The 15,627-nt window shown below is 38.8% G+C and overlaps 1 protein-coding gene across 1 annotated transcript in view; it reads right to left on the minus strand.

Moving 5' to 3' along the window:
* The window catches only part of GPC6 (glypican 6), a 1,175,593-nt gene that overhangs the window by 86,331 nt on the left and 1,073,635 nt on the right, over positions 1-15,627 (minus strand). Inside the window, exon 6 of the mRNA XM_053563821.1 lies at positions 8,742-8,885. Within this exon, the coding sequence (XP_053419796.1) occupies positions 8,742-8,885 (144 nt within the window). The remainder of the gene's footprint in view (positions 1-8,741; positions 8,886-15,627) is intronic.

Genomic DNA, 15,627 nt, shown 5'->3' on the forward strand with positions numbered 1-15,627 from the left:
ATAAGTGCATTGAATAAATGAATGACTCATTTTTTTCTATTCTTTTTCATGTAAGTTTTGTCTTAGGGTTAAAGAGACTAATGAAACAGATTTTTATCAATTTAGAAGTTTCTCCTTGGTCATAGGTGTTTGTGGTGGACAATGTCACTGTTTCACTATTTCTGTTTTCTCTGTGTGAGACACACAGGCACACACACCCCTGTGTGTGGCTTCCTGAGGGCATACTTGGTCATGTAACTTGCTTTAGACACTGAGATGTGTGCCATGCCCCTTCCAGGTGGACACATTAACATCTGCCTTAATCACATTCTCCACTTCCCTTGCCACTGCAACAGGTGAGCCTGCAGATAATGGAGGCTCTGTCACCCAGGGTCCTGTAGTGAGGGTGACAATCACTTGTAGCTGAACCCTGGCCAGCCCACAATGAGCACTTAGCACAAAGAATAAATTAACCTGGATTGTTGTGAGCCATTTGGGGAATTGTTTACAGGTGCAAAGTAACCTGGTCTGCCTCAATTAATATAGTGTGGGAAAAGCTTCTACACATGTTACACAAATCAACTTCCAAAAAATTATTTGTTAGCCAGCACTATAACAGAGCTTCTGCTGGTGGTAGTACATTCTTCTACTATCAACCTGAATTTTTATTTTTTAATAGCTTGGCCAGTCTTATGGGTGTAAGAGAATATCCGTAAAGCCAGAGCCTTTGCTGCTAACAGCCATGAATGAACTTAGGTAATAAAATTATTGTGTATTGCAGATATCTTTCTACCTTTACCACTTATGAAGGGAAGTCAATTTTCACTCAAACAGGTTCCTTTTCATCTGGTTTTCTCTGCAATGTTTATGCCTGAGGTTTATTGCCAGCAGTAAAGAGTGTCCAAATATGTTATGGGAATCGCCAAATTCCCAGTGCTTTAAAATGTATTCCATAGACCCCAGAGTTGGTTAAAAGCTGATTGATTATACAGCAGATACATCAAAACTGGTATTTATGAAATATCCCATTTCTTTAGCTCTAGCGCTCATAAGCATGAACATCACATTTGGGAGTTGTGGGCGCAAATATCTCAGACAACTAAGAGAAAAAATTACTGCAGATTTTACAGAACAAGGAAAAGGTTCCTTAAGTGGCTCAATAATTTAACAAAAGAGCTATGTCAAGTGATGCATCTCAGGAACAAATATTATAAAAGGTATGGTTTGGGCAGTTCAGCAGAGCTTGTCTATAATAATCCAGACTCCATAGTCCATTCACTGAAATTCCAATTACTTAGTGGATAAAGGACAGACAACGCTGTTCAGATGGACCTTCTCATCTGACAATTGACAACAAAGTTTCTGGTTAATATGCTCAAGGTTTGGGCAGAAAGTTCTGGCTTAAGAAAGGAAAATGCGCTATCAGACATGGGCTACACCGAGGATGCTACGGAGACTTAATGCCTTCAATTTGCATATTTGGTGAATGATTATTCATTTGTTAATATACCTTCGATGCGTTCTTTTTTGGTGTAGCCTATCTTAGATTACAAAATCAAATTTCTATTTATTGAGTGCTTATGTTTTATGAGGCTCTATGCTAGGTACCAGTTCCTGGGGAGACACTGTGTCTCACTGATGTGAAAAGCAATGTCTTCTGCAAATAGTCACTTGCCTTTTGATGACACTGGCACTATCAACACGTAATAATGCAGATGGCACAGAGCAGGTACTTTTGCTAAATGTTGTGCAACAGAGAACTCAGTAAATCCATTTTCTCATTGCTAGATACCTATAAAATGCATCAATTTGGGTTTGGTTGACGTCTAGGAGTTCTAAAAGAAATGTTAAAGTCTGAAGCAGAAAATAAGCATATCAACATACCGATAAAGTAGATGTGAAATCGGTAATAGACCTATTCAGGATTGAAAAATGTAACTTCATTTTCATGACACGGTGGTCTCCAAAGCTCTTTTTCAATGTTTCTGAAGATGAAGGAGAGTTTAACGCAGATGCGAGAATGGTTTGGTTGGTACACAACCTCCCAAATGACTGCTTATACTTAATATAAGTCATGCAAAAGTTTTCCATCTTTAAAATGTGTGGCATGACTTCATTTCATAGGGTTCCTTTGACTCTCTGAACATGGCCTAAAGCAGTGATGTGGACTGGGCTTCTGCACCCCCCAGGGAGTTAGGCAGCAGATTGGGACTTCCGCCCTACAAGGTACACAGCCCCAGGCAGTTAAACACCATTTAGCCTGAACTGAAAGAGAGGTCTGTGCCCTATTTTCAGTGTTCTTCCACAGCCATGAAAGAAGGGCTTCCCAGGGACGTAAAGACAGTCCACTGGCCACTGGGCTTGAGCTGACACCCGCTCCCGGAAGGCAGTGCACACCCCTGTGTTAGATTTGTGCATGCTTCTCGTCTGTGCAACAAGCAGCACGTTCTGGAGGTAAGCCATCATCTACTGTGTCTTACGATATTCCGCATGTGGGCCTCATTCACCTCAAGCCTCCTACAGGAAAAGGAGCCTGTGACAGTTGGCTTTTCCCGCCATCCCATGCTGGTGACGTGGCCTGGAGAAGAGCTGATACTTCTCTGGTTTGGTTGTAATGGTGTTTTTTCCCCCTTCTTTCCCTGCTCTGTAAGCTCACTGCATTTTGCTGCTGTTATTACCAAGAGTTCACTGAAAATGAAACTGGGGTGTCTCAGTGGGGTTTTGCAGCAAATAGATAAAGCAGGCCCAGGCAAGACCAGCCGTTCACAGTCTGAAGTGGACGGGGCGGTAGCCATTTGTTTGCTGGGGTGAATGGGGCATAATTTATTCAGCTGCAGCAGAGGCTGAAAGCCAATCTGGCCTTGACCCATTTATCTTTAGAAAACTAATTAAAGTAGAGAATCTGGTTTACTCTTGCATTGAGGTTTTACTTTTTACCATTCAGGCCAAGCAAAGGCTGTGCGTGTGTGTTTGTTGGGATGGAAGGTGGGAAGTATCAGTTTCACCTAAAAACAGTGGCTGAAGGTTTAGATAATAAAGCAGTTTCTTAAACTCAGCCTGACATCCTTTTGAAATGCAAATAGTGGATTTAGCCGGATACAGAATCCTTTGAGGTGACAATGAAATGCCATGGCAATTTAAAATGAACAACAGACAGTTTCCCTGAATCCTTACAACCAAGACTTCCTAAATCACACCAGAATGGTCCCAGAGGGGCAGAGAAGAACATTTTTATGACCAGCATTTTACTCTGAACCAGTATTAGCCAGCAGTCTGGAAATGATGCTAGAATGTCAGTTGCTTTGTTTCAGAGTGGTAAAAAAAAGTGCGTATCTAAATATTTTGTAAGCACTTAAATCTACAATGACTACATGCTTGTCACCAATGACATCCCAATAAATTTCAAAAGTTTTACAGTGTATTTTTAGAAGAATCATATCTAAAATGGACATTGGACTTTTTTGGGGGGGGTCTAGATAAGCTTATAGAAGGCGAGCATGTGGAAATATCAAAATCTGTATTTATTCTAGTATGTTCAAGGAAGTCCCAATGCTTGGTGAAAGCTACCAGGGTCATGACTGCCCCAGACTGGATTGGGTCCATTGCAGGGAAAAAAACTGCAAGGGAATGTGTTGGGAAGAGCAACAGCTCCAGTTCCCAGCTAGAATAGTCTAACAGAAGCCTGACTTGTCTCACCCGGGGTTTTCTCCTTCACTTCTCCTTCAGGAACCTCTGAGCTACCCTTCTTGCTTGTCCTTCCCTTGAGGTCTTCCCTTCCTTGTGTATCTGGTCTGGATTTACCTCTTGACTTTCCTACCTCATTCAAATTGCCCTGGTCTGAGAACTAAAATGATGAATGGAGGTACTACTCAGGGGACAGTTTATTCTTCAACAAATACATTCTAAGGGAAGAATTTCAGACACAGTTTTGCCAATGCCTAGATTTCAGTTACACCATGATGCCGCGCATATATAAACACAAGTGTGCCCTTCAGGTGACAGTCACCTTTTCTTCCAGGTCCATGATGCTATGTAGGGTACGGATCTTTATTAAGGAATGTTACCAGCATGGAATAGTACTTTGAAAACCAGATTAGATAACTATCTGATGATTTTGGTTAATATAAAATGTTAAGTAAGATAACCTGAGCATTATTATCCTCAGCCCCAATTCAAACTTTCAGCTAAAAAATATCCAATGCTCACTCTCTGAATGTTCTAGCTATCAGCAAGTTCAAGTAGAAATAAAAAAGGGAGTAAACAAGCTGTACCACAAACTTTTAACCTCCTAAATTCTCTGTGTCTCAGCTAATGGAAAAATTAGCTCCTTATGCATGATGGCTGATGTGAGTTTCTTTCTCATCATTAGCAAAGTAATTATTCACTCAGCACAGGAAGAAAAAGGCCAATATATCCTATCAGGGAAGAGCTAGTTTCTCAGGCTGACCATACATCGCCTAAACACTAGGTTAGAATTTAAATCAGCCACCGAATGAGCTAGACTGAAAGATGAGCTAGTCTTATACAAAGATTAGACTGAAAACCGCCATTGGGAAAGAATACCAAAGTGGTTATTCACCATAAACAGCAAACGGAGAGGCAATGACTAAACACGCTGGCCACGTGCAGTATTCAATTCACTCCAGATAATTTGAAAAGGGAAAGAGCAGGTGGAATTTCTCAGGGACCCTCCAGAATGACTGTACAGAGACACACGGGGATAACGGGGAGAATAAGAAGACCAAGGCTTACACTGTGCTGCATTGTCCTCCACACAGTCCTCTGGGAAGCAAGAGGAAAGCAAATTCAGAGGAAAAAGAAAAAGAGATTATTCTATACATAGCAGCATAGCACAGGTGCAAAGTTTAGGGTCATAGGCTGGTATTCCACCCACCCCTGCCCCAAACTCCCTCAGGATGACTAGGAAGATATTTGGAAAATTCACACACTCATAGGACAATGTTGGATACTTCCTGGAGATTTATTGGTCAATATCATTGCCAACTTGATGAGTTTACTTCCAAGTCTGGCTTTTTTTTTTTTTTAATTTACTTTTATAAAGTATATCCCCCTAAGACATACAACTTAAAATACACTTTTCTGTAATGAGTCAACTGGAATAAAATAACAGACACTCCCTGCCCAAGAATGTTTGGGAGCCATATAGTATGTTCTGCTCCAATTTTCTGAGCAGTACAATTAATTGCTTTTTACGAAGGTACATTCGAAATACCTTTTGGTATGCTCAGATCTTTTGTGCTGATTTATTTTTATACATTATAGCCCCAGCGAATTGGAACTTTCTTGGAAAAAATCATAGTTTCGCATCAGATTATTTAAGAGAATTCACAGAGTATGAAGTTAAGAAATAAAAGAAGAGAACTGAATTCTTCCTGAGGGTGAATAATCACCTATGGTCTATTTAATGGGAAATCATTAACAGTTGGCTGGGACAGGGGGGCTCCCCAGGTAAGTGCGTCTTGGTAACAGGAACAAGATGTAAGGGGAGGACCATCCTATTAACTGAGTTGCAGAAGTTGATGGCATTTTGTCCTCAACAGACCAGGGCTGTTGGCCCTAAGAACTGTGATATTCTCAAATGAGTTGGCTTTTACCATGAGCTGAATTTGTATGAATGCACTCATTCATCCTTGGATAACAAAAATGACTTGAGTATGTTTAACTACCTCAACTGCTTCTTATGCCCATTTAATTCTAGAGGAACAAATAGAAATGTTCCCTAGGGATATAAAAGAATTTATAAGTTCCTTATAAATATAAGAGGTTAAGTGATGGAATTGATGTATTTTTTAAGAGAGAGTTTTGTTTTCAATTCTTTTACCTAAGTTTTAGTAGCATTTTACCCAGCCTGGGGTTAGAAGCTTTATGTATAAAACAAACCCCATAATTACCAGTTCACGTAAATAGTCTTACAATAACTGATATATTAGCATTTACCAACAGATCCTGAAGTTTTTATCACAGGTACTAATTTAAATGGCATTGAGAAACAACTCTCTAAGAGCTTTGTGGTTATTTTCATTTTGGCAAAAAGGGTAGGGTGACCAGAGTATTCTTTGGATGATGGCCTTTGAATTTGAAATATTTTTTTTACTGAAATACTTTGAGAAATTAAAGGAAGCTTTTTTTTTTTTTTTTTAAATTATCCTCCTTTTCTAAAATGCATGCCTCTTATAAATATTCAGCAAACACCTTTTCAGGGGAAAATTAAAACAGGAGTAGGTAATATGAGCCTTAATTATAAACAGTCTAAGTGGGTTGTAACGGATGAGAGCTCCATCTGGATAGCATGCCAAGGCCTGCTTCTTGAAGATGAGCAGGGCTGACTGTTGCACAGCAGCCTGGCCAAGGGCAAGTGCTCTACCTTGTCATGTTCAGAGCTATATGGAGCCCTCAAAGGGAGGAAGGCCTTGGGGAAGCCACAGGCTGCAGACAGAGACTCTGGTATTAGCTTCAGGCCTAGCTTGTGCCTCTCAACAATAGCCTTGCTATAGTTCCTTTTGATGTGGAGACAGCCTCTTGCTCTCAGGAGCTGAGCAAAGTGGGCTTACCGCTGACTGTGAATTATAAACCACTAACTCTTACAGTTTGGGAAAGGATCAGAATATAATTTAATAAAAAAAATCAATAAAACTGTAATATTCACTTACAGAGCCTGAAGCCACACCATTGAGGAAATAAATATGTTTTAGAATAAAATTGGCTTATTGATCTGAATTCTCATGCACTAAGTCTGGTCCTTGGGTTTTACTTGGGATCATATAATGAACCATTACCAATTATTTTCAGGAAAAAACCTCATTAAATATTTGGGGACACACAAAATGGAAGATCAGCTTGCTATTTTGAAGATTTCCAACAACGGTCCTTCATAAAAGGTTCCAATTCCAATTTTTGTATCAATCAGATTTTTTTAAACATCATGTGAAAATCTCCAAGTGTTGATGTTTTGTTCATTTTAAGCTGCATAAATTTTGTTGTCTTGAGAAACACATTTTTCTAGCTCTACTTTCCCTTAAAAGATGTGTGTTTATTTTTCCTGGGGGCAAGAGAAACTGTGCTTCTCATTTTCAAAGAGAAAAAAGTTAATTAGTTGTTATAGATATCATTATATTGTTCGAATTCAGTTCAACTTTAAGAGCATAATGCATACAGTCCTTTAAAAAAAATTTTTTTATTGTGATGAGTATACACAACATGAGATCTACTCTTTTAACAGATTTTTAAGTGTCCATTGTCATCCATAGGCATGATGTTGTACATCAGATTTCTAGATTCTTCTATTCTTCTTATATGGTAACTTAGTTCTGAAATTAGATTTTACAGAGTCAGAAAAGCCTGAATTGTTTCAATAACTAAGTCAGGGCCAACTGAAATGGGAAGGAAAGGATCAAATCCATACTCACCATCTATGCTTCTGGTTAGAAATACGGACATAGAACGCGATTTGTAAATTAAAACTCAAACAATGGAATCTATAAAAACTATGATTTCTTTAAAACAATTGGCAAGTTTGGTGGAATCTAATTGTTGGTTGAAAAGAAAAATTATGACTAATTTTAAACTTTTCCTGAAACAGTGATAGAGAATAGATACAAATAAGGTAAAGTAGAATGTTGCAGTAATTACAAATCCAAAATCTACACTGAAATGGGGATGTTATTTGCTAATAAATCTGCACCATAATTTAGCCATTATCGACTCCAGTTACCCTTTTCTTTTGACACTTCATGGATAGCCCTTTCTGTTGTAAGTACATTTGATTTTTATAGAGGGAAATGCTGAGATGTACTTACTTCAAGGCCAAACTCAACCAATTTAATCTTCTGAGTTCCTCACGGTAGAAGGATATTAACTAAAATCATAAAGTAATTTATAATAGTGACTAATAAAAGTGTTTTCATAACCAGCATCCCTTGAGATCTCAGTTTATATGACACAATCAGATATGATTCAAGTGCTTTATGACCTTAAGGTTTTTAATCTGTTAATTTCACATGAAAATAATTGGCAAAGCAACATTAATACCACCAATCTACAGGTATATAAATTGAAAAAACTGAGTGAAAAATAATCTGGCCATATTAATTTGAAATTATGGGTTCTATTTTTTTGTAGTGAAATTTGTTTTTTAAAACACATTGAAAAAATTGGGTTTACCATGTTTATGATTGTATTCTCCAAATAAATGGCTTTGATGATAGATACCAGTCAGTTCCCTGGAATACCTCTGAACAGTTTGAAGAAGGACTACTTCTAAGGATTTCAACTTTTTAAAGACACATAAAAAAGAAAAAAAATGGTAGTCATTTCTTGGCAAGGTCTTTCCATAGGAAATTGCATAAAAAGAGAAGTCATAATAAAGTTACATTATATCGTAATTGAATAAATAGCCATTTTAAGAAAAGACTTGAAGCAGATAAATGAGACATGTACTATTGTAATTATATTTCTGGAAGAACTGGTAATTTAGTTTTCGAATTAATATTTCATAAGAAATATAAAGTTGAAAATATGGTCGCGATACTAGTGGATTAATAGTTACAAGATTTCTTAAATAACCTACCTTGTGACCAAAAAGAAAGCTCTCATTACTTTTTGATACTCTAATTAGGAACAGGAGTAGATAAAAGAATGAGAGGACGTCTATAACCAAGTCTTTCAGAATCCCGTAAATGTTTTCAAGAATAGTCTTGGTAACTCAAAGCATGTGCCCTGGCCATCAGTCTGAGAATACTCACCAGCCGGTCCAAGCTGGTGCCTGCAGCCGTTGTTGGTCTTTCCTCCGGATTGTAGGGCCTGAAGCGTGTATTAAAATTTTCAGGAGCTGAGCGGGCAGATCTAAGAGCTGGAGCGGGTTTGGGCTGGCCACATCCCTGAAAGACCTAGAAGAACCATGGAAAGGCAAAGAAAGTTACCTGAGTTCCCTCCTAAAATCATGATGTGAAGGGTGCAATGCGGTAGCTTTCATGTTTCTCGTGGAATCCTTATTTCCAATAAACTTTAGTTTCAAAATTTAAACAAGTGCAACCATTACTATAAAGGACAAAATGGATACAGTGACCAACTGTAGGCCCTTATACAGTCAATCCTCGTTATTCACAGATCTGTGTTTGCAAATTTTCCTACCCATTAATATTTATATGTAGCCCTAAAATTAAAACCCAGACAGAGCGGCAAAAAATTTGAGTCCCTCTGCCTGAATGTTCCAGCTGAGGTTGGAGAGGATGATGCTTTGCCTTGTTATTTCAGCTCTCATACTGTAAACAAATGTCCTTTTGGTGGCCTGTTTAGTACCATGTATTTTTTCACATTTTTCTGCTTTTTCTTGGTGATTTCAAACATGGGGCTGAAGTACTGTCTTGTATTCCTAAGCACAGGAAGGATGGGATGTGTTTTATGGAGAAAATACATGTGTCAGATAAACTTTTTTAAAGCCTAAGATACGGTGCTATAAGTTCAATGCTAATAATTGACAATACATATCAAATAACTTGTGCTTAAACAGGAACACATATAAAACAAGGTTATGTATTGATCAGATGACAAAAATGTTGTGACCAGTGCCTTGCAGGAGCCTCGCCCTGTATTTCCCATAGGAGCAATGCATCAGTATTTGCTAATTCAGTTTGCAATGATGTGGGATGACAACGACAACAAATAATGAGGAATCACTATATTAAAAACAGGCTTGCAATATTTACTTGGTAGGATGATTCCAGGATTAAACGAATTGTATCCCAGACATGTTCATGTATGTGAATTTGGTATTCAGTAAACATCCATTTGAGATTCTAGGTATCATGACAAATGTATTTCGTGTACAGCATATGAAGCCAAATATTTTGCATGACTCCCATTTGAATAGTGCAAATCTCTACTGGAAGAATTCTTTGAAAACACTCTTTAGAGCAAAGGTGCAGAAATAGAACAAGTAAGTACGGGTGAAATGTATAGAATGACAGTTTCCTCTAATTTCGTTGTTGACAGCTGTGCATGTCACAGTTAGGGGTGCTGTGGGAAATCAAACATTTTATTGTAATGATCTTAGGGACTGAGCTGCCAGGTCTCTTCCATAGTGATTCACTCAGGGTGGTTAAGGACACTTTCTCAGCTGTTTTTAGAAGCTTTATATTCAATATTGGCTATCAAAGACGATACCTTTTCTAGAACTATAGGAAATATAGTAACATTTTCAGTAAATTTTGATGAAGTTTATATTTCTGCCAGTTTGACACAGGCAATGATTCTTCTCCTAGATACATTTTTTTGGGTAAACTTTACAGGAGTATTTTTGTGAGCTAATTCTTAACTTGCATGTGTATATTTACAATTCATTCAGTCTCGTTTTGTTATTCAATTCTGGGTTGTTTAACTCTAAAATAAGCATTTTTTATCAAGCATATTCTGTGATTCCAGTGACTACACAGAGAGCTCCTGAGTGCCATTTACCTTGACAAATTCTGTCCTGAAACACAATTCATTTTGTTTCTCCACTACAGCTAATTTCTCTTTTGTTATATTCAAACGTTCTCCTTCAGCTCAGTACTTTGCAGAGCAGCGGTGCTTTGTCTTGGCATTCCTGGGATCGGTCTGAACGCACTATTGATTATTCTTCTCTCACACAATTTCAAGTTGATGGTGTAAACCGGGGGGATAAAGATAGGGGGCCCTTTTCCCTCCAGCACCTAAATCACTTCCTCTTGGCAAGGTCGTTGATGATGGAGGACATTAACATTTCTATAGCTCCAGGGATCTGTTGAGTGTGCTCTTTGGGATTGCTTCTAAAGTGAGGGCTGACTTTTAAAAAATATAAAGCCTGACGTGAAACAATACCAATGGCCTTGCTGCGGTTTCAGGAAGCCTGGCCCTGAAAGAGTTAACAGACCTTCCTTATTCATCCTTCAGGGAAAAATCTGGTTTACTGGGTTAAGTTAAATCAAAGGAATGTGAATGTCCTAGAAAAAATATTAGTGTTCTGAGACGATAGTTCATCATAACAGAAAAACTTAAAACTTGTATGATTTTTTTTTTGTTGTTTTTTTTAGGGCGGGATATTAATTATTGTGGAACACAGGGTGGTTAACATAGCCTAGTAGCTTTCTGTTATTTAGGTGAGGTTTGGATTTTGAAGATAGTTTTAGAGCAGAAATTGCTGGGTCTATGATCCAAACCAAAGAAAACACTGACTTTTAATAATTTTGGAAACAACATCTGTCACCAGTAGCCTCATATCTTGAAGATCTCTGAATAGAGATTCTATCATGCCTCTAGAAAAACAGAATTGTCATAAAGAAACCCTTGGGTGTGGCCATTCTAAGCCGAGGCATCTAGAGCTATTTTTCAGCATTTTACAAAACTTAGTAAGAACTATTGCAGATGAGTATTGGAGCATGAACTTGCCTGGATTTTGCTCAGAAATAATTGAAAACCTCTGTAGCATCCTCCTGCCAAGAGTATGTCTTACAGCATATATCCATGATGCCACTTAGATGACTTACAAAGGTAAAATTAATAATTTCACTTTTAACACATGTGCTGTGGAATATGTGTGTCTTTCTTGAATTCATAAATTGGAACTTAATCACTAATGTGGTAGAATTAGGATGTAGGCCCTTTGGGAGGTGAGTAGGCTCTGACTTCATAAATTGCATTAGTGTTCTTAACAAAAATAGGACCGAGAGGGCTCCCTTTCCTTGCCCCCCATGGGAGGACACAGGGAGAAGGTGCCATGGCTGCGGCATGATGCGGGCCCTTACCAGACATCAACTCTGCTGGAGCCCTGATCTTAGATTTCTTAGACCTAAGAAGTATGAGAAATACATTTCTGTTATATATAAGCCACCTAGCTTATGGCATTTTGTTATAGCTGCCTGAACAGACTAAGACAACACACCATCCATTAGTTGACAAAAGCGTGTTTTAAAACATAGGGCTGGGTGGCGCCTGTGGCTCAAAGGAGTAGGGCACTGGCCCCATATGCTGGAGGTGGCGGGTTCAAACCCAGCCCCAGACAAAAACTGCAAAAACAAAAACAAAACAAACAAACAAACAAAAAAAACATAGGGCTCATAGAGTGGGCAACCTAAGAATTTCTTATGCAGAAAATTCGGACAGTCTCAATTCTCTGAGTTTGCTATAGCAGCAGCAGAGTTAGATGCAGGCTTTGGGGCCCAGGCCTGAGTCAGTAGATACGGTAAGTAGTGAGGGCTGGAGAGGGAGATTTGGAGTATTAGCCTAAGGAAGGTACTTAAAACCCTGAAACCAGTTGTGTCCACTAAGGGAAAATCCATAGAGGGGGGCAGGTGGGCGAGGCTGAGGATAGCTTAGTGGCATGCCAACATTTGAGGGGTCCACTCAGAACCTCAATCTCCTTCTCTGTCAAATGGGAATTATTGGCCACACACAGATACACTGTGATGATAAAATGCAATACATAAGGCAGAAAAGTAAGTGATCGATTACAGTTAGTTAATTATATCATGCCACAAGCTGTATTTTCTAGAAGATTTGCTTTCTGAATAAGAAAAACTGAAAGAAAAAATGTTAGGACTGATATTTCTTTCTTTCTTTCTTTTTTTGTAGGGACAGAGTCTCACTTTATCACCCTTGGTAGAGTGCCTTGGTGTCACACAGCTCACAGCAACCTCCACCTCTTGGGCTTAGGTGATAGTCTTGCCTCAGCCTCCCAAGTAGCTGGGACTACAGGCGGCTGCCACAATGCCCACTATTTTTTTATTGCAGTTTGGTTGGGGCCAGGTTTGAACCTGCCACCCTCAGTAGATGGAGCCGGCACCCTACCCACTGAGCCACAGATGCCGCCCAGGGCTGATATTTCTTAAATGTTTCCCACAAAATATTATTTCCAGGGCTAACAGCTGTTATGTAAGCAATGAATTCCATGTGTCAAAGTCAGATTAGGAATCTTCATGAGAAGTTCATCCTGCTTACATGTGTTCTGGTTCATTGAAAGGGAGGATGTCATTGTAGTGTTTCCCAAACGTCATTTGGTTATAGTTTCCCCGTGGGGATCTGAGGAGCCTGATGTTTCAGGGAACACACTCTGGGGTATATGGAAGGTAATTGTAACCTGCGGTGAAGAGAAAGGACTCGGACAGAACTGCATTTACTTAGATGCATTTGTAAAGCTGGTCTACCCTCCTCTGCTTTTAATTCTAGAGAAAAATACAATTTTAAGACACTAAAGATCTTCTTTTTACAACAGAAGTGTCTGGAGGATATAGCTGGAGACTACATCACCTCATTGTGGTGCAAATCCTTACCTCTATCTCTTTAAGAAATGGAGTCAGTATTACCCCCTGCCTGCTTCTCCCCAAGGGATGCTGAAAGTGATAATTAGATAATTTGGGAAAGTATTCAGGAGTTCCAATGTAGACAGACACTACAGATGTACAAAGGAATTATCCTTCCCACCTAGCAGACTCACAAAATCTGTGGATTTCAGGAAGATATCTGGCCCGTGAATCCTCTCCCTTAAGAGGATTACTAAGATAATGTCTCAGAAGTATGTTGGCATTCTGAGACTAAAGAAGCTGACATTAAGATAGGAAGTGCTGAAAGAAGAGACGTTTTGTAGTTCTGGAGAGATGAGGAGGGGAAGGAAACATGATGATAAATAAAAGTTTGAAGGGACGCATCTTAGCTTTCTAAATACAGGTATTTTTCCTTTAAAAACATGGGGGCATCTTAGCATATTTCCCTTAAAATAAACTAACAAGGTGTGCACTGTTTTGGAGACACAGGTAACTTCTTCCCCACGTCCCTCTGCCTTCTTCATGTCCTGCATCGTCTTTTGTAACTCCACTATTCATTTGAAGGAGTCATTGGTGGCAGCCTGAGAAGCATTGGCTAGAGGTAAACCCAGTCTCAGCTCCTGTATTTTAAAAAAAAAATTATGTCTTCTCACTTTCTATTCAGTAGGTTCTTATCACGGTGGGAAAGATGCTGCTGTACTTATATACCATTTTGAAATTTTCAAATGGAACTCTAATTTTTTTATATTTAATGCTACCTATATTTCTGTCAGATTTGAGGTTTTGAGAGTAATGTTTTATTTACTTAGATTCTCACTTAAAGTGCATTATTAATGGATGGACTGTTTGTTAGATGATATCTTGGGAAAATTCAAATCTATTCTGTTTATACCCAGGAAAGCAGAAGGTATCACATCTTCACTGGCTCTTACATTTACTCGTCGGGGTGAGACCATTGTTTTCATGACAGACAGCTGTGTCAGAATGGACTATGATGCCTGTCCATCTGGTTCAGCTGTCTCTGAATGGACAGGCATCTTAGTCCATTCTGGCTACTGTAACAAAATACCTTAGACTGTGTAGTTTATAAACAACGGAAATTTATTTTTTATTCCCAGTCCTAGAGTCTGGGAAACCGAAATAAAAACAAATTCAGTTTCTGGTGAGGGCTTTCTCCTTTATAGATGGTGCCTGCTTGCTGCGTCCTTGAGCAGTGGTAGAAAAAAAGAGCTAACAAGCCCCTTCAAGCTTCTTCTATAAGGGCACTAACCCCATTTGTGAGGGCTCCACCCTCATGACCTGAATACCCAAAGGCTCTACCTCCAAATACCATCACCTTGGGTGTTAGGATTTCAACATATGGATTTTGTGGCAATATATATATTCAGGCCATAGGAATAGGTCACAAACAAGAGTCTAAGTTTGGAATACTAACATCAGTCTTTCTCCTTATACCTGTGTGACCTTGTGGTAATACATTCTCCCCAATTCTCCAAGATGTGGTGAACGATATGGTGAACAGAAAAAATAATGAAAAAAAGAGATATAAAGATGCATTATTTTAACTGAGTAATCTGTAATTAAACAGGAAAATAACTGGTAGTAAGTAAAATCTATGTATGATGCAGAGTTATGCATGAATAATTTAAGCCGTATGATGGACTTCATACATTTTGTTCATTACTGTATCTCAGAATCTGTAAGAATTCCAGCATATAGTATGTATTCCTAAAAAAAATCAGAAATTAAAGATTATGAATAAATGAGAATTGTTTTAGTTATCATCTCCTTCTTTTGCAAACATTTATTGAAGGCAATTAGCATGTGGATTTCTGCAGCAAGAAAGAAATGATAGCAAAGGAAAGAGAACACTTGAACGTGACAGGCTGGACGCCTCAGAGTGCTATGTGTTTTATATGGTTTATCTCAAACAATCAATTATCTCTTCAAGATTGTGGTTGAACACGTCTTTCTCAGACTTAAGAAAATACAATGAATCGTGCATCACAGGTACCCCCTTTCTGTGCCACATTAAAGCAAAGCCAAATCAACAACTTTGTTAAAACTAGTAACTTGAATACAAAAAGTCCTGTATCTTGTCCGTTTGATAATAGCTACACACTGAGCTTCTTGAGCTGGTAGGGAGGGGAGACCTTGCACACAGAATAGTCAGATTGGCTGGTGGGTGAGCCATCAAAGGCCTAGGGTCTGCAGATCACGGGACGCAGAGCTCAGACTCTGGCTGTTGCTCATAGCAAAGTGGCAGACAACTTGGGCTTTTTACACGGCCACCCTTCTTGCTACCCCCAATCTGTCAACATGCTAAACAGCAGCACCTGACCTTTGAAGCAGG

Source organism: Nycticebus coucang, chromosome 15 (genome assembly GCF_027406575.1).
Source record: "Nycticebus coucang isolate mNycCou1 chromosome 15, mNycCou1.pri, whole genome shotgun sequence".
NCBI classification, from domain to species: domain Eukaryota; kingdom Metazoa; phylum Chordata; class Mammalia; order Primates; family Lorisidae; genus Nycticebus; species Nycticebus coucang.